This window comes from Heloderma suspectum, chromosome 4 (genome assembly GCF_057233095.1).
Source record: "Heloderma suspectum isolate Gila_16-S chromosome 4, 16-S_ref, whole genome shotgun sequence".
In the NCBI taxonomy this organism is placed as follows: domain Eukaryota; kingdom Metazoa; phylum Chordata; class Lepidosauria; order Squamata; family Helodermatidae; genus Heloderma; species Heloderma suspectum.
Window position 1 is genome coordinate 43,613,352 of NC_139461.1, and position 22,868 is coordinate 43,636,219.

General features: G+C 45.0%; 1 protein-coding gene across 4 annotated transcripts in view; it reads right to left on the reverse strand.

Moving 5' to 3' along the window:
* Nucleotides 1-860: 860 nt before the first annotated feature.
* The window catches only part of ESRP1 (epithelial splicing regulatory protein 1), a 58,176-nt gene continuing 36,168 nt past the window's right edge, over nt 861-22,868 (reverse strand). The window contains exons 12-15 of one of the 4 annotated variants that reach the window (XM_084848009.1): nt 18,821-19,019; nt 8,317-8,485; nt 4,657-4,762; nt 861-2,312 (exon numbers count right to left, since the gene is read on the reverse strand). In XM_084848009.1, coding sequence (XP_084704135.1) covers nt 4,672-4,762; nt 8,317-8,485; nt 18,821-19,019 — 459 coding nt within the window. In that variant the 3' untranslated portion in view covers nt 861-2,312; nt 4,657-4,671. The remainder of the gene's footprint in view (nt 2,313-4,656; nt 4,763-8,316; nt 8,486-18,820; nt 19,020-22,868) is intronic. The other 3 variants (XM_084848012.1, XM_084848010.1, XM_084848011.1) reach the window with 3 other exon arrangements.

Genomic DNA, 22,868 nt, shown 5'->3' on the forward strand with positions numbered 1-22,868 from the left:
GACAGTGTGAACAGTGCTGCCATGATGAACATATGTGAGTAAATGACTTAGGGCACAATCCTATGCATGTTTAGACAGAAAAAGTCCTACATGCATAGGATGGAGCCCTTAGGCCTGTAGTCTCCAGACTGCAGAGCAGAACTGACACTAGATCCTAGGGTCAAAACAGTGTGAAGGGCATTTATTACCCATGGGCATGATGTCACATCCATGTCTCTCTCTCTCTCTCTCACACACACACACAGAGAGAGAGAGAGAGAGAAAGAATAAGAAACTAAGAAGAAACATAAGGTACTTAAACAAAGGAGTCTAAAAGAAGCTAAAAGACAGTAATTCTCCATTTTTGCAAAACAGACCAGGCCTTTTGTGTGATGGAGAGACCCATATTACAAGTTTGTTCCAAGCACAGGGAAAATTATGCTTGTCCACTGGAATGACTACTTGTATAAACTTTTGGGGGTAGGGCGCATGTTTTGAATTGATCTTTCCATAACAAAAGGCTTGCAGTAAATTCAGTTCCCTTGGAACTTTAGCATGATACTAAATATGCAGAACATTCCAGTTGAAGAGCTCAATGCTTAAAGCATCTGTTATGAAGCTGTAAAGCTAAGCCAACCAGGGTTTCTATCAGGAAAGCTCAGGATCATGCATCGTTATTTGGAAAATGATTTCTACACAGTTTGACACTACACTGATTGCCTTTACAAGAACCAGCCCCTTTCAAGGATCCCAATTCTGTACTGTTCTGTTTAGCTTGGAGAGCAGGTGGTTGACATGCATTATTGTAAGTCCTTTAAAGCCCAGCCCTCGATTTTCCCACCATTCTTGCTTGAACACAGAATTCAAACCAAGAGGTCAATACATGGATTTAAAACAGTTTAATACTTGTGGAAGATGCAAATGCAACATGAGTCATAAGTCAAGGAGCAGAGCATCTACATGGCAGGTTGGTAAAGAATCCATGTAGAGCAGCTCAAAAAATTTTCTATGACAGTGATATAGCCCTTTTTAATTTAATTTTTTAATGCTTTTGGTAAGAATTCATTCTTGATCACAACAGAGGGGCAAGGTGTTAAACGTTAAAATAAGGGTTCCTGTACTACAGTCCCCCAATAATCTCCAATGAACTTCCAATATCATCCACCTTAGTTATTTCTACTATAGTCAAGAGCAGGGGTAGGCTACCTTGGTGCCCTTCAGATCTTTTGGACTACAAGTCCCATAATCCCTTATCATTGGCCATGCTGGCTGGGGCTGATGAAGTTATAGCCCAAAACATCTGGAGGGCACCAGGTTGCCTACGGCTGAATCAAGACCGCTGTGAGCAAATATTGTATCCCCATGATTTCCAAAGACCAGAGTTTAAGATGATACCAGTAATTATATGTTTTGTATCATAGGCTTCATGGAAGAGCAGAATTGGAGGTTTTGTGCACCATAACAATCCCCCTATTAGTATATCCTGGGAAGTAACTTAAATATACAGTAGTCATATGTGCAATATACAAGTTTAGAGCATTCCTTTTTATACTTTATACATATATATTTAATGTATTTTACAAAATGTTACAGTATCACCCCCCTCCCCTGAAAGGTATTGCATTTTGCATTCTTATCCATTTCTACACTGTCAGGTAAGCCTGGCTAGAATCCAAAGATACATTTTTAAATGTACCTCCCCTGAAAGGTATTGCATTTTGCATTCTTATCCATTTCTACACTGTCAGGTAAGCCTGGCTAGAATCCAAAGATACATTTTTAAACAAATAAATATATACAAAATAAAGAATTTTAATAAAAAGCCAAAAAGCATAAACCCTTGGTCTTAAGACCTTCTTTTTTGTTATATAAAAAATCATTTGTGTGCAAATAAAAAAGAAAGATTTGTTTGTCATGGCATGCTATTTCAAGAAATTTCAGCAGTGTCCTAATCTCAAGGAGGGTTCTTTGTGTGATAGGAGAATAATTTAACATTTGAATACAGGAGAAAAGAAACCCAACAATATTCTTTCCTTGTGAATTTGGCAACTGTGCTCTCAAGTAGTGAATGTCCCCAAAGCTTTAATGGCAAGTTTGCATTGCAGGGAGGAGGGCGGGGGTGGGAGGAGACAAAGGAGCATCCCTGTGGTCAAGTGTGCATGTGTTTTGTTACTTAAAGAAAATGCACAAAGCCCCCAACACAGGCAGATATCCAAGACAGTGGAAATTTTTTGGTGTGTGCGCTAGAACGTTTCAGCCACTGCAGAATTAGGAGCATAATAAAAGAGTTCTCCATTTGGCTGGTTGAAGTTGTGCAGGAAGTCAGGTGGAACCTGTAAGAAATACGGAAAGTATCTGAGCATTCTATAGACTGGCATGAACGTTCACTTTGCTCATAGTGTTAAACGACTGGACGTATTTCCAACCAACAGCTCATTGCCACATTTGATTTATTCTCATACAAGCAGTAGAAACTAGGACCATGATCCAGCCCTTCCATAAGCATGCACACATGGAGGGAAAGATGCAGGAGGATAGAAAGCTGGTAAGCAACGGGCCGCTAATGAGCTAGGAGATGAGGACAGGGGAAGGTACAGGCCTGCCCAGTTTATTCTTCCTTTTCCCTTGACTGCTTCTCTCTTGCTGCTCACTGACAGTGCCCCATGGTGGCATCCTCCCTTCACTGCAACCAGCAAGCCACTGTCTACGCCACTTGTGTGGGGGGCACAGTTGCTGAATGCAGCCCATCGGAAGCTGCCTTACACCAAGTCAGACTCTTGGTCCATCTGGCCCAGTATTGTCAACACTGACTGGCAGCAATGGCTCTCCAGGGTTTCAGGGTGGATTCTTTTCTAGCCCTACCTGGAGATGCTGGGGTATGAACTAAGGACTCTGCAAGCAAAGTGTGTGCTCTACCGCTGAACTATGGCTACATAAATGACACCATTAATATATGTGACATGGGCAGATTTGGGTATGAACAGGGAAATGGGATGGAACTTGCTCCCCGGTAAGCTCCCATTACAGCTTACTCCATAAGGCTGTGGCCATACCCTTCGCAGACTGTAAGCCCCGTTTAACGCAGTAGGACTTGCTTTCAAGCAACGTGCACAGGGTTGCACTATGAGGTTACATAGGAAGCTGCCTCGTGCTGAGTCATACCCCTGGTCCATCTAGCCCAGTGTTGTTGACACTGACTGGCAGCAATGGCTCTCCATGTTTTCAGGCAGGAATTTTCCAGCCCTACCTGGGGATGCCAGAGATCGAATTGGGATCTTTGGCACGCAACCCATATGCTCTGACACTAAGCCACGGTCCCGCTGGTGTGCACTATCGCTGCGTGGTGAGGAAGGGGAAGCACTGTAACCCCACTTCTCCCCCTCATTTCTCGGCTACTAGTTATGATGGCTATACACTACTTCCAGGACTGGGGGCAGCATGCCTCCCAATAACAGTGGGAAAGAGTGATTACCCTCTGTCCTCCTATAATACCGCCATAATTTTCCTCATAATAACCGCATAATACTCGACGCTGGGGTCATCCCATGAAGCTGAATGGTGAGAGAGTCAGGACAGAAAAATGGAGGTATTTCATCTCACAGTATGTAAGTTACACTATGGAATTTGCCACCGCAAGATGTAGTGACGCCACCCAGTTGCATGGCTTTAAAAAGGGGATTAGACAAGTTCATGGAGGATATGGCTGGCTACTAGTCAGAATGGCTATATATTACCACCAGTATTGGAGGCAGTATGCCTCTGCATGCCAAGTGCTAGGGAACACAAATGGAAGGTTGCTGTTGCACTCATGTCCTGCTTGTGGGCTGCCTTCGGGCAGCTGGTTGGCCACTGTGTGGACTAGGTAGGCCTGTGGTCTGATTCAGCAAGCTCTGATTGTGTTCTTCTGTGCATAGGAAGGCTGCACCACAGTCAGTGCTGGAAGGCATCATGACATGCAGCTCTATCTAACCTAGTTGACAGTGTAATGCTAAGCACATTCATTTGCAAGTGTGGAAGGCAGCTGAGTCTATCATAAGTCAGCAGCCATAAATAGCTGGACATGGAACATCCATGTTCAAAAGTTGTACAAATGTCTCTGAACATCAAATTCAGGGTTAACCCAGGGAAGGCTGTTCCCCTCAAGCCCCACTGGCAAGCTTCCTACTGGCAACTGGCTGCCCACCACAGGAAAAGATCCCTGTATTCACACAAGCATGTGTGAAGGCTCACCCCCATAGGATGGAAATTCAGACAACTGCCCCTGAATTCAGGAAGCCAGCGTTGACCAACCTGGTGCCCTTCAGGTGTATTGGACTACAATTCTGGGAGTTGTCGTCCGATACATCTAGAGGACACCATGTTGCAATAAGCTAAGCATGCATACAGATGCAGCCATAACAACTCTGTGCTAATGTTTAAAAATGGCAGAATTGGGGTTACTTCAGCTGCCAATCCTGGCTTTAAAAGGCTTGGACAGGAACCCAAAGCAACATGGGGGGGGTGGGGAGAGAGTATGGAGGAAAGGAAAAATACCCTGGGGGAAGACCATAGGTGACTGGAGGAACTGTAGGCGGGTGGGGGGAAGCTTTCACTCCCAGAATAGCCATTTGCAAGTTTGGAGGGTGTAGCAGAGGGTGTAGCTTATGCATTTTGGAGAAGCCCTTTGTTGATCCTTACCTTGGTTAAGAAAATCTAACTGCTCGGACCTTTAAAGACAAAGCCATTCTTTGGGCACTGACCTGGCCGACTCATCTGTGTGTACAGATCCATTCTCTGCTGCATACTATATAAAAGTACAATTAAATCCATGGTCAAAGGGGGGACAGTTGTTAACATAAAGTATTGCTCATTACATTGTTATTCCACAAAGGTTTGGAAGAGCTTCTAACATTTGTCTAGCGGTAGTGGACAAAACAGCGTCGAGGGTGAAGTGATTGGGTTTCAAATGCCTGATCAATATTTACAACATCCAGCTCATACCTGGTGCCCTCCAGCTGCTTTGGACTACAACTCCCAGCATCTCTAACCATTGGCCATGCTGGCTGGGGCTGATGGGAGCTGTAGTGCAACATATCTGGGGGGGGCACCAGGTTGGGGAAGGCTGATTTACAGTAAGCACAAATCACATTCCAGAGAGGCCTTCTGCCCATCATAAAATAATTGCCATACAACGTCCATTACTTGTGTGTGTGTCCTGCATCCTGTAGACTTGAAAAATGTCTAACTTTTCACCATGATGGTTGCAGAGAAGATTGATTAGACAAATTTTTCAGATAGGGTTTTGTCACCGGGGTCAGGTTTGGAAGATCCTTGCTCTCTTGGGGCAGCCTTTGAGTGAACAGCTTTTACAGCACGGATGGGGAACCTCTGGCTGGAAGGCCTAACAGGTCCCCATCATGCCAGCCAACTTCCCTACTTTATCTCTGATTGGAGACAAGACAGTTTCCCTGCTCCATTGCCCATGATGCCTCAAGACTTTTCAAAAGCCTCCATTGGTGCCATTGGAGGCTTTTTACAAGCCTAACTTGCAGTGAGGGCTGCGTTTAGAGGAGGGGGGTTGATGGGGAGGGGGAGCTAACCCTCCCCTCCAATACTGCAACCCACCCTCCAGAAAAATCACCCCTCCCTCGCAGCAATCAGGCTTTTAAAAAACCTGCGTGCAGCAGGGAAGGGGTAATGCATGAGTGTATGTGAGGGAAGGAGTGTGAGAGTAATCATACTGCAGGGCCACATGGGAGCAGTGTGATGGCCCCACCCACTGTGGGCATCTGGCCCCTGACATGCTTGCCGAGAACCAGTGTGGCCCTTGGGCTGAAAAGGGAGGTACTCATCTGCTTAACTGAGTTTACAGGTACAACCCAATGCCACAATTCAGAAAATTCACCCTGTCCCATCAGAAAAGTCAGGATCCTCAGTCCCAGCCTAAGTGGGCAGTGGCTGCCTTTCCCAAGGGGTTTAGGGTTTGGTAGCAAATTAATTCCTTCTCACCTCACCCTTCACTTACATTTTACTTACGTTTATGCATTCATTTAAAATTACTTTTTGGCTGTCTTTAACAGTAGAACCCTTGCATGGTGGTGTAAAAGATAAAAGCCCCATGAAGTGGATATGATAAAAATCAGTGAGAACATAAATCAACAAAACCCCATAAAATGGAGATCAATACAAGTCAATAAACTTTAAAATAATTTTATAATAAATAATATGGGGGGCGGGAGGAGATCTTTTCTAGATCATAGAATCACAGAATAGTAGGGCTGGAAGGGGCCTACAAGGCCATCGAGTCCAGCCCCCTGCTCAATGCAGGAATCCAAGTCAGAGCATCCCTGACAGATGGCTGTCCAGCCTCGTCTTGAATGCCTCCAGTGTGGGAGAGCCCACCACCTCCCTAGGTCATTGGTTCCATTGTCGTATTGCTCTAACAGTCAGGAGGTTTTTCCTGATGTTCAGCCGGAATCTGGCTTCCTGTCACTTGAGCCCATTATTCCGTGTCCTGCACTCTGGGATGATTGAGAGGAGATCCTGGCCTTCCGCTCTGTGACTACCTTTCAAGTACTTGAAGAGTGCTATCATATCTCCCCTCAGTCTTCTCTTCTCAAGACTAAACATGCCCAGTTCTTTCAGTCTCTCCTCATAGGGCTTTGTTTCCAGTCCCCTGATCATCTTTGTTGCCCTTCTCTGAACCCTCTCCAGTTTGTCTGCATCCTTCTTAAAGTGTGGCACCCAGAACTGGACACAGTACTCAACATGAGGCCTAACAAGTGCTGAGTAGAGGGGAACTAGTACTTCCCGGGATTTGGAAGCTATGCTTCTATTAATGCAGCCCAAAATAGCATTGGCCTTTTTTGCAGCCACATCACATTGTTGGCTCATATTCAGATCAAGCCAAGGCAAAGCTCATGGGCTGCTGCAGCAGCTTCTGGGTGAGCTCCTCCTATTTCTTCATCCAACTCCTCCCCCGCACAACTTTACGAACCCTCATGCCTAAGATTTACTGGGCTTCCAAATCACATTTTCCTGCAGCTCACTCAGTGTTCCTGGGGCTCATTCCTTCTATCCCTGCCAGCCTCTGGCAAGTCCCTTGAGTGATGTCACCTTCAGCCACAGCCAAACCAGTCAGACTAGCATCAGGTGGCAATTGAGAATGCAGGAGGCATGCCCCACAGTGACAAAAAGCCAGTGCTAAACTGGTTGCTGGGGCCAGCTGACAGAAAATGCCAACTAGCAGCCATCATAAAATCATCAATCTATATGAGACCTGCCCTGTTATTGGGCCCTAAGAACCTGTTTAATGAATGTGATCACTTACTGTGGTACATCATTTCTGACCAACTAGAGCAGACGGCCACATTTGGAATTATGAATTGTTGCGGGCACTCTCACAAAATGGCTGTTAGGGTGGTTGTGCATTCCTAAAATGGTTGCCATGGTGGGCAAGGCTGGTCACAACACACTTAGAAGACAAACTGGTGAAGCTGAAAGAAAAATTACTTGCCCAAGAACCTAGGTACGAGGCAAAAGTCTGAGCTCCATACACAAGACCATTCCTTTGAACCCAAATAAAGATGGCACCAGAGGGCGGCACTTCCCTTTGCAGCATTGCCAGCCTCCCAGTTAATTTTTTTTATTACAAAAGAAATCTTAATAAAATAAAAATCAGGAGGGACAGGGAGCCTGGTGGGTGCCAAGAGCAGTTTCTGTGGGCACATTGGTTCCCATGGGTACCCATGTTGAAGACCGCAGAACAAGAGTTACTGTTTTTCCATTTCATCATATTTGTAGAGCAAGTCACAGTGATTGACTAACCAGGCCCTGCTGAAAGGAAAAATTGAGGGGCTTGCTTCCAGGGGTAGCTCCTCTACATGAAGAACTGGCCCATGAGAGTTGTCTGCTTGGATCCCAACTTCCCTTCCATGAAAGAAACAGGTTTCATGGAACGGGGCTTTCCTACCTCACCACTTCCCTCTGCAGCCCCCTCAAAACCTGCTCCTGGGGGTTGGGGGCATATGGTGTAGGAAAATGCAGATGGAGGGGGAGCGTTGGCGGAGAGGATATCCTCGCACAAGCAGGAAAGCAATGTAGGATCCAAGTCAAGTCTCTAATTTCGAGAAACGCCCTTTCCAACTGGTAAAACACAACACGCTGATTCCATGCACAAAATGTACAAGGTACAAACCAAACTCACTCCCCACCCTGACACAACTACATTCTCTGCAAGGCATCTTGACCAGGGTAAGCAACAGCTTGTTTACCTGTGGTATAACCATTTGCAACAGCAGGCATTTCCTGCATGAATTCCTCCCACCCTCTTTTTTTAAAATGCTTTGTTTCATTTACCTAGGGTAATATGCTGTGTAGTTCATGAAGAGTTGAGTGCCAGCTGGATAGTATGCAGTGGAAGGCTGAAGTGTCCGCGGATTGAGGAGCACGGACGGTTGGTAGAGTGCTGCTTCTGTTGGGATTACTGCTGTGGGAGCCGGAAAGGTGTATGAAGGTGGAGAAATGCCTAAAATAAGGGAACAAGACAACACAGATGAAGAGCCTCAACATTTCCATGTGGACTTGTTAAAAGCAAGAAACAGGAGAAACCAATCTACACCATGGGTCCAAAATGTCATTGGATATAAGTGACCTCTTTAATTCCACCCATTCCTTGTCAAGAAAGGAGCATATAGCGGCTATGTCTTGCCCTCGCATTTTTAGGAAAAGCTTCTCTGATTGACACAAGCAAGAGGTCATAAAGGACCTGCTTCCTTTCTATCAAAACCGCAAGATGTTGAACCACGTTGGACTCTTTGTCAGAAGAAAGCATTCAGATCGAAATAAAGAAACACTTACATTTTGTATTTTACTCTAAATATTCACAGGAGCCATGGCTTTGTTTTTTACTCTCATGTGCATCCACATTCATTAACTGAGCAGATTTTCCCTTGCTAGTCTGCTAACAGAGAGTAACCATGCAACTCATCCGTGGGCCTTTCCAAAGTTATAGAGATTGAGTAGTATCCGATATTAGTCCTACTTAGAGGAGACCCACTGAAATGAGAGGGACTTATTTTAGAACAACATTGGATACAACCCTTTGCCACAACTTTTCTGACAGGGTAGGCAACTCGGTGCACTCCAGACATTTTGAACTCCAACTCCCATAAGGCCCAACCACCATGGCCAATGGTCAGGTTGTCTAGAACTAAAGCTACCCAACAGCTCCCATGCAAATATTTTCTTGGAACTTAATGCTTTCCAACAAGATGAATTCACTAAGCCATAGAAGCGTGTGCATTTGTTATGTACAGTGATTGTGTTATGCACAGTGCTGGTGTGGTATATTTCGCAAGTGCATTATTTTGTACCTGGGGAAAAACCAAGTATGTTTCTTTCCCCAGCCCAAACAATGCAATCATGGCTATTGTGTTTACATGGCTGCCCAAGTAGCACGTGCACCTGTTTGGAACTTTTTTTGCGACAGTAGTGACTAGCATACATTACTACTTCATCTCCATATCATTTTGCAAACCTTTAAGTTTATGTTCAATGAACTGTTTTAAAAAGTACTGGATGTAATCTCCTGCTTAGAAGGAGTGCAGCAGAAAGTGTCGAGAGCTCAGGAAGAAATGATTAAAAGTATTAAAATATTATTAAAATTTTAAATAATTTCTTCCTGGACACTTTCTACTGCACTCCTTCTAAGCAGGAGATTACATCCAGTACTTATTAAAATAGTTCATTGAACATAAAAGACTCCCTCAGCCATGCACAGCCATTTTGAGAAGCTGCATTTGACGTTTCAGTCCTTTGGTGGCTGCTTCTAACCTGCATGGGACTAAATATCTAGCCAGGTTTTTTTTTTAAAGGGGCTGTTCAAGGGGCTGCAGCAAGACTCCCCTCCACAAATCTTTTACATGCAAGTAGGATATACTGTGCTATTTTCTGTGCAAATGGGGTTGCGGCATTTCACACCTAACTGTAGGGGTAAACCTGGGTTTGTAAGCAAGTGTATACTCAACTGGGAGCTGTACACAACTGCAGCTTCCTGGTGAAGATACCTATATAACACATATATCCTAAACCTTTTGGGATCTGGGTAACTTAATGACTGCTTTCCTTCCCATGCCTCTTATCAACATCTGAGATTCTATTCTGGGTCCCCCTCCGAACTGAGCTTTGGCAGGTGGGAATAACGAGCAGGGTCTTTTTACTTGTGGCACCAATATTTTCCCCAAGGAAGCCCACCTGGCATAGTCTTGATGTTATGTTTTTGTTTGTGAAAACATAACTCTTCAGGGAAGATTTTGTGGGAGTCAATGGCTTCCATTTTGTCCATCTTCTCTGAGTGGAGGCCAATTCCCTTTTATCCCACTGACTGTTTTAATATTATTTTTGCTTTGGTGGGTTTTTAGTTTCTTCAGCTAATTGTTGCTTTATATTTCATCTCTACTTGTCTTTTAAGATTTTATTGTAAGCTGCTTTGTGATAGAAAATATCGAATTATAAATACATGTGTTAGTAAACACATTTTTATCATAACACTACTTTATTTTTAGGGACACCCCTTAAAATTAGCGTGTGTTAAGTAGTGCGCGGAAAGGCCATTAGGCAGAGAAGAGACAATGATCTAGCGTGGCTACAATGACTATTCTTTGACCAAGGCGTGAGCGACCTGAGGCCCTCCAGATATTGTTGGGTTCCAGCTCCAGTCACCCACAGCTGGCATGACCAATGGTCAGGGATAATGGGAGTTGCAGTCAACATTTGGAGGACTACAGATTCCTTACCCCTGATTTAAGCAGATACCAGGTTTTAAACCAAATACCTTCCTACTTATAAAGCAGAGGTAGGCAAAATGCACTCCCCCCCGGAGAGTTCTGCAGCCCCCATTGCTGTGGAGGCATGGCCCCCACCATGGTTGCGATGTCAGATTCCCAGCAGAATTGCACTTCCCTCAGTCTGCCAAACAGTTGTTTGGTGGGTTGGGAGAGTGTGTTTCTGCCAGGAAATAAGGTGTGTGCTTACTGTGTGTTTGGTTTTCCAGCACAGATGGCGGTTCTGCAGAAAAACAGAGAGCATGCACATGATGCAAGTTGTTTCTCTGCAGAATTGTGCTCCCCTCAGCCTACTAAACCACAGTTTGCCAGACTTGGGGGAGCGCATGTCCGCTGGGAAACAGGGTACATTATCCCTGCATGCCTTGTTTTCCAGCAGAACTGCTAGGAATGCAGACACATAGCCACTTCTATTTGTGGCGGCTGGGAAGGAGTGCAGTACCTGGAGGGTGCTAGGGTGTATGTGTCCAATGTGGCCCTCCAACCCTTCAAGTTACCCACCCCGGCATGCACTGTACAACTGAGCCAACAAGCCACTACTCCATGAAACCATTAATTCCTCTAGCCCCAGTACCTCTACCTTGATTGGTTCTAGGTCTCCTATATCCTGTTCCTTGGGAATTTGCAAGAAGAAACCCTAGCTGCTAGCATCTGAGACAGGATCTTAGGGACTTAAAGCTTCCCACATTCTGTTCTGTGCTTGATGCAATAAACAAACAAACAAACGTGTAGGAAGCAGTCCCTGGAGAAGTAGGCATGAATGTGGAGTGGGGCATTTTCTACACCAACAGCATTCCATCACCATGTGGTCAGCACCACCCATGTGCATCCTTTGATTCCCAGCCTTGTGTGTGGGCAGAGGACGTCAGCGTGGGCTTTGTATGCGTGTCTTGCGGGTTCAAGTGTACTGAATGATATCACCAGAGACTCACAGTCCGCCCACCCCCCACCCCAGGTAGACATGACCTACCGTGCAGGTTACATGGAATGCCAAACATACCTTTCTGCAGCACTGTCTCACTGGGGCATATGTGCAGCAAAACTTGAAATGATATATCAAGCAGTTGGACTGCACTAACGTCCTCTTTCTGAAAGCATCAGAACACTGCTGGATTTGACTAAAGGCCCATTTAAGCCAGCACTCTTTCCAACAGTAGCCAGAAGGTTTTTCCCAGGAAGCCCCCAAGCAGGGCAGGAAGGCAACAGCACTTCTCAGCCTTTTGCCTCTCAGTGGTTTGGATTCAGCAGCCCAATAATTCTGAAGCTGGAGGATCCATACAGCCATCATGGACTAGTAGTAGCTACTTAAAAGAGTAATTCTATGGTCCCTAGGAGAGCATCTCAGGGATCACAGGATTGTTTGGATTTCCCCTTCCAAGGTCAGAGGCAGCGTTCCGGTCTCAGAAGGGGGAATGAGAGATTCAACCCTTCTCCCCTGCCCCCTTGCAGCCAGCATTGAGAGATCCGTGCCTTGGAGGAGGAGAGGCGGTGTTCCAGTGGGCGGGGAGAGGAGGAGACTGGAGAGATCAGGATATGAGTTATTCTGAGCCTCCTCCAGCCTCCATCCCTCCCCCTCCAAAGCGCCCTTGCTAGACGGGCTAAAAAGCCTGTCTAGTGAAATCTGCAGGATGGGAAGGCGAAGATTGCCTCCGCTACTCCTTCCACCCTGCATTGGATGATTAGACCCCTCCAAGTTTGGGGGCTTCTGACCACTGAGAATGCAATCGATAGGATCACGCCCTTAGAAACGTATCCCCCATGAATCTGTCTAATCTTTTTAAAAGATGGGGGTCAAACTACATTTTAAGGACAGATTATGCAGCTCTACTTTGATTTTACTCAAAAGAAAGAATGCGGGTTGGAAAAATTTGGATCACAGTACTTGGGAAAGAGATACATAATTCTTTCATCCACCATCACAATACTGAAGGGAACCCACACCCTGCATGGTAGTTTTAAAAGCCCCCATTAGCACCAATGGGAGGTCTTTTTCTACTGCTAACTGTGAGGTAAGGCTGACTTTGCAGGCAAGAGGTCACAGCTCAAGAGGGAAGAATTAAGCCTTCCCTCATGCTGTGTTCCTGATCCGGAAGGCAGCTCCCCGTGCTTCTGAGTAAAATAAAAACAGAGCTGTCCGTTCATGTAGTTTGGCCTAAGACAGTGGCCACCTCCCAACGCTGTGGCAGTGAATTCTCTAAATTAATTACGTACATCGTACTTCCTTTTAACTGTCCTATATATATTGCCAATCCATTTCACTGGGTGGCAGCGAGCTCTGGGAAGGGTGAAAAATGTTTAGCCATCCTCATGCACACACACTCCACAATGTATTTTCTCTACGAGCCCATGAAAACAGGAGGCAGGACTGGAATCCAACGTGAATGTTAATGCCGAACAGCTCAAGATTCACAAATTCTTTCCATTTTTTCTCCTTTGCAGCTTCAAGTGCTTGATATCATCAGGAATTGTAGGTTTACAGATGGTTAATTTAAGAACCTAAGGGCACAATCCTATGCATGTTTAGACAGAAAAAAGTTCTACAACTGCTAGTATTCCTCAGCCAGCCATGCTGGCTGAAGAATGCTGAAAGTTGTAGGGCTTTTTTTAAAAAATCTAAACATGCATAGGATTGCACCCTAAATAATCTTTCTACAATTGCAGCCCTGTTCATTAAATTATTTTTTTAAGAGTTACTCAGAATAGATACACATACATCTTGGGAAGATATTCCAAATTCAACATCCCACCCCTCCCTTGCCCCATCTCTTAGTTCATCATGCAAAGCAGGAGAGCGATAAGTAATTTTCCCGTTCCAGAAGCCTTAAAGTAAATGTTGTAAGCCTTTTATTTCAATATTCACACGTCTGCCCCTGCCTCAAAGGAAACCCTTGCCATTTTACTTTGTGCATGTTCACTAGCAGCACAATAGGCATTACACAGGTTGGCTAATCTTATGGATTTAGGTTTGGACACACAGCTAAACCTGAATGGTAGAACAGACTGTCCTACATCAGACTGCAGGGTGAAGGATGCCATTTTAAAAAAAGCTTTCCTGACACTAAAACAAGCAAATAAACTTCCCACAGATACAGAACTAGAACAGCTGAACCAGAGTCTTTGTCCAGGCTATGGCAGCTTTTTACCTGCAAGGAGCGTTTTGATCTCTCTCTCTCTCTCTCCCGTTCTCTCTCTCTCTCACACACACACACACACACACACACAGTATTCACGAACTGAACCCCCTACCTCAGTCTGAAGTGACAGAGCCCATTCTACCCACCAATTAGCACGCTAAAACCTCATTCCGCTGCATGTATGGAATAGTCACTGCATATCCCATTCAGAGACAAAACACACTGACACTTCTATAAATGGTTATTTGACAGGTCTATAAGCCAGGTGTTCAGAACACCCGGCCTTTGGGCCTAATCCAGCCCTCTGGGCTCCCCAGTCCAGCCCATAGAGCCCCTTGGAGGAATCCTACCAGAGATAAGAGCGGGGATGCATCTTGCCAAGTTGCACAGCACCCCACAGGACACCAGGTGCCATGTGAAGCCAGGGATGTGGCCACTCTTTCCAGTGCCATCCACAGCCAGGGACTCAAAGGGTATTGGGAGAAGTGCCCAGCATTGGCCGAGTCCTTTCTCTGTGCTGGGAGAGGCACGGAACTCTGTGCTTCTCCCAGGTCAGAGAAATGCTAAAATATATGGGATGATTATGTCAATGGGTGTGGCCACACTCACTGATATCATATGGCCCATAGAGGGCCTGTGGGAGAGCGGGTATCTGCCCCCCAACTAGGATGTACAGATTGTGTAAAATCTGTTCTGTTTGTGTTTTGTGGGTTGTCAGGCACCTTTTGTTCTGTTGTCTGCCCACTGACAGAATTAGACTTTTTTTTTAGTTTCCAAATTTGCACAAATCTGCACTTGCGCAAATGCAAATTTGCATAAATTCACATGTGCAAGAATTTCCACAAAATGTGCAAATCCCCCCAAATGTGCATTTTCGGCTGAGTTTTTTTTATATTTTTGCATATTTTTCTACAATGAAATTTGCACAAAAGTCCCAAAGGTTAGAAAAATAGTCCACAAGTCCACAGAATCCACCCAACAGGGGAAAAGCTGGTCTACTGTGAAATCTGCAGGTCAGATTCATAGAAATCCAAACTCATCTGGTTCCGCTGTGGATATCTCCGGCATCCCTACCACCAGCAGTGTTCTGCGCCCCTGCTATAAGGTATTGTTCCTTGTAAGCAACTTCCCCGAAGCAAGTTGCAAGTGTATGCATACACAGACACTGCAAATACCAAATGTTTGTGTGAAGAACAGATAAGTCCATTAGAGCCATGAAGCACACAACCTTTCTAACTGAATACTGGTCTCCTTCCAAGATCCTTCTACTCCAAGTTTAGTTGGGGCTATTCATCCTCAACCAACCACAAACCTGAGGGGCAGACATGTTAGGAGTTTGTCTCAGTGACAAAGAACACATCCACTTCAAGGGAGATGTCATGCTCCCATTGAGCTGCAAGACTACTAGAAGGCAGACTGGACAGAGAAGAGAGCTCTTGGCCTACATGTTATAGTCCTACTCCCAACACAGAGAGACAAGTTTCTTTTTCATTCCCAGTCACCTTTCTGAAAAATGTCTTCCCTGTTTTTTGTGACCACAAATAATGACGTATGGAGTGTTTAATTTCTAATGTAAGATGTTAGGATCAAAGCTTGCCTAGAAAGCACAACTTTTAAACAATGGATGGGGAACTTGTATCCTTCCACACATTGTTGAACTCCAATTGCCATCAGCCCCAGCCAACAGGGCCAATGGGGGCTACAGTCCAACAATATCTGGAGGGCCCCAACCTCCTCCATGTTTTTAAACTTTTAAGCTCTTCTTCCTTCCCTCATATTTCTTAAGTTTATACTCTGCTTTATGGCCCCAGCAGAACCCAAGGGGCAGCTTATAAAATAAAATCCCATATATGAACATTGATTAAAATCCCCAATAATAACACCAAAGAAATTAAACCACTAAACATCAGCACCATACAATTAAGCACCATCCAGTAAACACTTCAGCCAGGTATTCCAAAGGTGTCCTACAATTGCTAGGTCTTAACTGACTTCCAAATCTAAGACAGAGCAACCTGAGAAGCTTCCTTGAGATGGAGAATTCCACAAAAATGGCTGTTTCTCATAGCCAGATCTTAGATGGTTGCATCATGTGTTACCAGGCCTCCTCAGATGCCATGAGGCCTGGTTGAAGTGTCTCAGAGGTAATGAAGAGGCATTCTGAACAGGCTTCCGAGGCATTCCTCCTCATTTGTCACTATGCTGCATGTTCTAGAGTGGAAATACACAAATAAGTGTAGGCCCATCTATGCTCCAACTCAAAGTAAGCCCTGGAAAATATGGTTGACCACCAAGAACCTGGTTCAGATTTTTGCATCAAATTTTGTGCTTGCTCAGCAATCTCACAGAATCCTGGCCTCTCAGAACCAGAGTTGCAATAAGAAGGAGTAAACATATTTCATGTCTTTTGACTGGCAAATAAGGGATTAAAAATGTGCAGGTGCTATCTGGAGGAATCGCAGAAGCTAGAAAGAGGATGAGCAGGACATCCTGTAGCTGCAAGGTATGGCTTAAATGCCTTATCCTCCTCCCACATGGTCCTCTAAGTACATCTGTTCCCAGGCCCTAATTTTCAGTTTCACTTACCACCCAAACCTTATCAAGTAGTTTTGATAGGTTTTGAAACTTGATACACAATGGGTTGTATCCAATGGTAGACCTATTTAGAGTAGACCCACTGAAATGCATGAGACTTAATTAGATTAACACTGGATACAATCCAATAATTCTGCAGACTCAATCTTGAGTCCATGGAATTCAGCATACTTTCCAACATTTCACATGTGAAATATTGGGACACACTTCCAACACCCCCATTTTCATCACAAGGATCACTGTCTGAGTGCCCCTGCCCCAACTGTTATATATGACTGAAGTCCCTACTCGTCCTGCTGTATTCATTTACTCCATAATGGCTTATTTTTCACTCCTTTAGAAGTAAAGAGGATTAAAGATAGACAAATATTGTCCTACAATGCATCAGCAGCAGTTCAAAATATGTATCGACAGCTGCAATGTGTGAATTGGTGGTCATGCATAGGTATTTATATGCTTGTGCACTAGACTTAAGATCTGTCCACCCCCACATATGGATTTATGAACTAGAGATGCTGGGGAGGAAGGTGAACCCAGAGAACAACTGCTCGAGCAACTCACGTTAACTCAACAAAGGCAAAAGCAGAGACATTTATTTTCCAGGGACCAGTGTGAGAAAAATAGGACTGTCCCTGGTAAATACGGATAGTCGGGTGTATGAGAATAGGCCAAGTAAGAAAATATATCCAAATATAGCAAGGGGGTTGAGCATCAGGCTGGGAGGCCAAATCCAGCCCATCTGGGTTGCTCAGACGGCCACACCCCCTCCCCCTTGCTGCCAATTGCTTGGTGGTTTTCCAGTTTCTGCATGTTTTTTCCCCATTCTAAAAGGCTGATATGCCTCTCGGGAGTTTAGTTACTGGCAGTAAGGGCTTCAAGCTAAAACATGCTGGCATCTCGGGCATCTAGGCCCCACCCACTTTTGCTTTGGGCCCCGCCCACCACGGGGATGCAGCCCCCTGAGATCTTCTCCAAAAGTAAATTTGGCCCTCAGGCTGAAAGAGGTTCAACACCCCTGAAATAAAACTTCGGAGAGTGGCGAACTCTCCTTTACTGGAGATCTTTAAGCAGAGGCTGGATGGCCACCTATCAGGGATGCCACAGCAGTGGGTTTCCTGCATTGGCAGGAGATTGGACTAGGCAATGCTTGAGGTCTCTTCCAACTCTATGATTCTAAATTGCTTGATTTAGGGTGCAATCCTATGCACATTTAGACAGAAGTAAGTCCTACAACCCCCAGCATTCCCCAGCCAGCATGGTTGGACTTATTTCTGTCTAAGTAGGCAGAAGATTGCACCCCTAAACAGATTCCAGATGTGGATTTCTTGGCACAGAACTTGGCGGCAGGGGGAGTTGTTTTTGTTTTACTGTGCCAAGTATGCAAAAGCCTGCTCGAGATCAATACGTCCATACATTGGGAGACTTCTGCCAGGGGCAAATCTTCAGTGACGGCGATCAGAGGGAGCAATGTTTGATTATACTTGACTTGGACTCAGTGCTAAACCCTCTCACCCCCAGGCCTTCAGCTGTGACCATTAAAGGTACCTACCCAATCTGTGCTTCTTAAGACTACAAGGATGGATACGTGCACACTGTCTTCTTCTGCTATTTTCTTAGATTCTACCTGGGCTTTGGGCAACTTTTGGCCCTCCAGATGTTTTAGCCTACAACTCCCATCAGCCCTAACCAGCATCACCAATGATGAGGGATGATGGGAATTGCAGGCTGCAACGTCTGGCAGGCCCTAAGTTGCCCATCCCTGGATTAGACCATCCAGACTACTTAGATGCCACCTAGCTGCACTGAAAGTACACAGTTCTCCTCTAATTATTTATTTGGCTAACTACAGGATGTCAAAATACTCATATTTGCTCCTTAGCATACCTACGCATTCATATTTGATCTTGGCTTGTGCTGCCTATCATTTTGAAAGCTAATCATGCGCCTGATCGCCAACTGTAATGTTCTTCAGGAGCTAGGCCACCAAATCGTTCTTTAAAATCATCAACACTTGCCCAGTGCCATTAAGCCCATTGGGGGGGGGGGGGAGTTTGTGTTAGCAGAAAAGCAAGAGTAAGGAAGCCAATTCCTCTTCAAATCACAGTAGTCCACACCCAAAAGGAGAACAAAAAAATCAAGTCTGCTACCGATTTCAGGTGGGAAAGTTTTGCATTCCAGACCCCAAATGCTGAACCTTTCCAAGAGAGGGAACACAAGAGTCAGGAAAAGAAGCTCCAGCACCTACCAGCGTACAGCATAGAGTAGCGCCAAGACCCAAGCAAAACTTACATGGTAACTTACATGGTGGTGGGGATAAGCCATTTCGATTTAAAGTGCCCCCCATTAATACAAAGTTCATCTCCTCAGCAGAACACTGAAAGACTTCAACGTATCTGTCCTTCATTGTTTTCTTATGGCACTTCTGAGCAGCCATAAACGCTCGGTCTGAAGATTTCATTTGGATAAAAGCATCTCCGGAAGGGCGACCCTAAGGACAAGAGGAGGAGAATAGGAGCTGTAGCATCACGACATATGCATTTGTCCAAAGCAGAAGAGAAAAAAATCCGCAACAATTGCAGCTACAAGTTTACATTTGGAATGAAAGCATCGCCCCTGGTTTAAGTAACCATGACCTGCACCATACTGTTTAGCAGAAGCATGGGCTATGCATCATGGAAGAGGAAAAGATGTTGAGTCCACAGCTCCTGGGTGAGAGGCAGTGAGGTAGTGGTAAATTTAGAAATGCAGGTGCTCATCATGATAGCCTCCATAGCCATGCCCCCAAGGACAGTGCAAAAACTCAGGCAGCTGCATTGATCCATTTCATCAAACCAGCTCTAGCAGTTTTCATCACCTTCTTTTGTAAATCTTGCATGTCTTAATTGACCATTCAAGACCAAGACACCAGAAAATACTTTGCATTACAACAGGGAACAATTGTTGCTGGGAAAAGTCACTACCTTCCAGGTACTGTGAAGATTGCAGATAAGATCAGAGGGAATAGGAAAGTTTGAGCAGGGTGGCAGATGATGTCAGCATTGCTAATAAAAAAGTGCTTGCACTATGTACCTGCGATCCCTGGCTCCACTATACCATTCGTAAGAGGGGGCCCACTCAGTGGCCTTTTTCAGATGCATCACTAGATAATGGTTTAGTGTTACATGAACAAATCTTGGCTCATGCACTCCCCACTCTCCAGTGCAGCTGCAAAGAGATCAGAAACTCTCACTTCTGTTTTGAGCTAACTGCAGTTTTTATCCAGACCACAACGAACTGTGGTTAGTTTTAACTATGGTTTAGGGAAAGAAGCCAATTCCAAATCAGGGTTTATGAAGTTGGCTTGTTTCTCTAAACCAGGGGTAGGCAAATTGTGGCCCTCCAGATGTTTTGGCCTACAACTCCCATCAGCCCTAGCCAGCATAGACAATGGTGAAGGATGATGGGAGTTGTAGGCCAAAACATTGGGTGACAAGTTGCCCACCCACGCCCTAATCCATAGTTAAGACTACGCCCAGTTTGTCACGGTTAGGACACAACACTAGACTGCAGCTAATTTAGAAGCAAATGCTCCTGATCTCCTTGCTGCTGTGCCAGATAAGGAGAGGGCAGGGGTGGGGGGAGTGCATGATCCTGAGGCTTGTCCATGTAATGCTAAACCACAGTGTAGTGTTACATCTGAACCAGGCCACTGAAAAGTGTTTCTTGAGCAAAAAACTCCAGAAATACTCAGGTGCCATACTCACAGCACCTTTCAGAGACCCTGATACATGGAATGTACCAAATAATAAAATTTAGTTTTCCACAAACTAAAGTTGCACACAGCGATTCTCTCTCCAAGTTATGCCCGCTGCACGGGGTAGGATCACTCCTAAACCCACTTGAGCTGGCAGAGGACAATGCTGCCGTGGCATAACAGCTTCACACTGGCAGGAGATTAGCATCTTTGGGGCAGAAGTGGGGTGGACCACAGCAACACCGCAATGGGATGAACACCATCATTCAGCTTCACCTATTGCCAAGTGCTACCCAAAGACTTATGACTCATATCTGCCTTGCATGATCAAAGCCAAGGGATATGAAGCAGAATAAACGACAGACAGCTCACAGATGCAATTCCCTACAGTGGATGGGTGAGTTATCCTAATGACAACACTATCTTCGCAAAAATCGATATAGGGAACCACAATAGGAGAGCATGAATCTAAGCCAATGCCAATGATGAGCACCACCCACTTTTACTCATCAACTCTTATGACACAGCTTAGAATCATGGGACTTAAGAGGGAACAATGATAAACAGGAACTTTACAAGAATAAAGCTTTTGATTAATATTTCAAGGGTTAAATTCTGGAAAAATATGCCTTGCCTGGACTCCAGAGGCTCAGAAGCTAGGGGAATTTCATATTATATTTAAAAGGACCCCAAATTTAAAATAAATTGGGGGGAATTGTAGTAGACAATAACTTGTAGACAAAAAAACTGTTTGCTACAGAAGACACAAAAGTGAGAGAAAGCAAAGTAATCCTTCTGAGAGCAATTGTGATCAAAATGCAAGCTTAAAAACCTACTTGAATGTTTTCAATGGTCTCCATAGCACTTCTCAGTATAGCTTTATCCTATTTAAATGTGAATCACTCCCATGATATAGGTCTACATTAGTCCCTCCCCAGTAGCAACCTCTTCAAAAATGCCCCACGCACTGTAATTAGGCTTTTCAAATGCCCTCACTGGTACCAACGGAGACTCTTTTAAAGCTTCACTTGCAATGTGGGAAGGAGGAAGGGAAATCCCTTATCTCTGATGACAGAGAAGGTCAAACTTCCCCATCCCTGGTCTACAAGATGGAGCCTTGCTCACAGCCATCTGCTGAATTTCAGGTAGAGATCTGAATCCAGTTCTCCAGTGTCAAGAAACTTTAAATAGGAGTTTCAAATGACAACATGAAGTCTTCCAACCTGAGGCTCCTAAAACACATGTACAGTGAGAATACGTTTGAGAGCTACAAGCTAGAACATCCACTAGTATTGAGGGAGAAGACAATCAATAATTGACAGCTTGATCAGAATTTTTTAAAAAGCAGGAAAGGGATTGTATCAATAGCCATACACATTCCCTTGTGCTTCCTTAGATTTGGAAATTAGTTGCAGCAAGGAAAAGTTATAACCCTGACAACAGGGCCAGGAAGGTCTTTTAATGGAGACTAGAATTTTCTAGGTTTCTGAGGCTCTCCATTGCTGCAAATTCTACACTGCTGGCAGGCATGCAAACAACCCAGCATTACTGTTCTAAGTTTTGAGATCTTAATTCCAATCCCCAAATCAGTATCTTTGCTCTTGACAATGCCACATTTTAGACTTGGGTTTGAGACCTGATTCATTTCTGCTTCAAGGTCGAATGTATTTAAAGAATCGTCTCCACAGAAACAGCAGCAAAAGTACAACCGTTTGTTCCAGAGAATAAGGGATTCAAATCAAGGCATTTAAAAGCTTCCCACTAAGTTCCCGGGTTTCACTGAACAACCACTATGTTTCAACAGAAAAAAGGACTAACCTTTTTCATTTGCTGTTGACCAGTAATATCTGTGTTGGGCAAACGTCTAGCACATTTTTCAGAATATACATACCTGGAAATTATTTTCAAGAGCACGGCCTAAAATAGTTCCTGGTGTCATAAAAATAAATTGCAGAACATCTTCTCCAAGTGATGTTTGTAGTCAAGATGTCACCGAAACCATTTCTACATTGCCAAGGAGCGGCTGGAAATTGTCCCTGAGGAGGGGCGGTGTCAAGGTTTGGCAAGGCCAGGCACCTGCCGAGGGCCCACACCCCGTCAGGGGGCCCATTGACAAGAGCCCCTTCAACCTGCTCCTCATCTTCATCATTGCAGCCTGCTTGTTCACCCACCTCTTCCCCTGGCCTGGAGGGGTGTCACCAAACATACAAACCAACAGTAGTGGTGAGGAGGAGGACCTGCCAGTGCCTGCTTGCTCACTGGCTCTATGTGTGGCAAGTAAACAGGTGGTAGAAATGAGGAGGAAGAGGAGAAGCATCCACAGCGGATGGTGATAATGGTGGTGTGGGAGTAGACACTGAGTAAGGGGAGTCCCTTGAGGGGGTCTTGCCCAAAGACCTCCCAAAACCTGGCGCTGACCCTGTCCCTGACAACTGCTAGGCAACTGAGAATGCTCTTTCTATGTTCATCCAGCAGCTATCAGCGGAACAAGAACTGGATCTGATAACCAGTGCTGACTAGCACTGAAGCACAGCTGTGGTACAGCCAGGAGCAGTGGGAGCAGCATTTAGCTGATAAGATGGAGGCACAAACCTAGACAGGCTG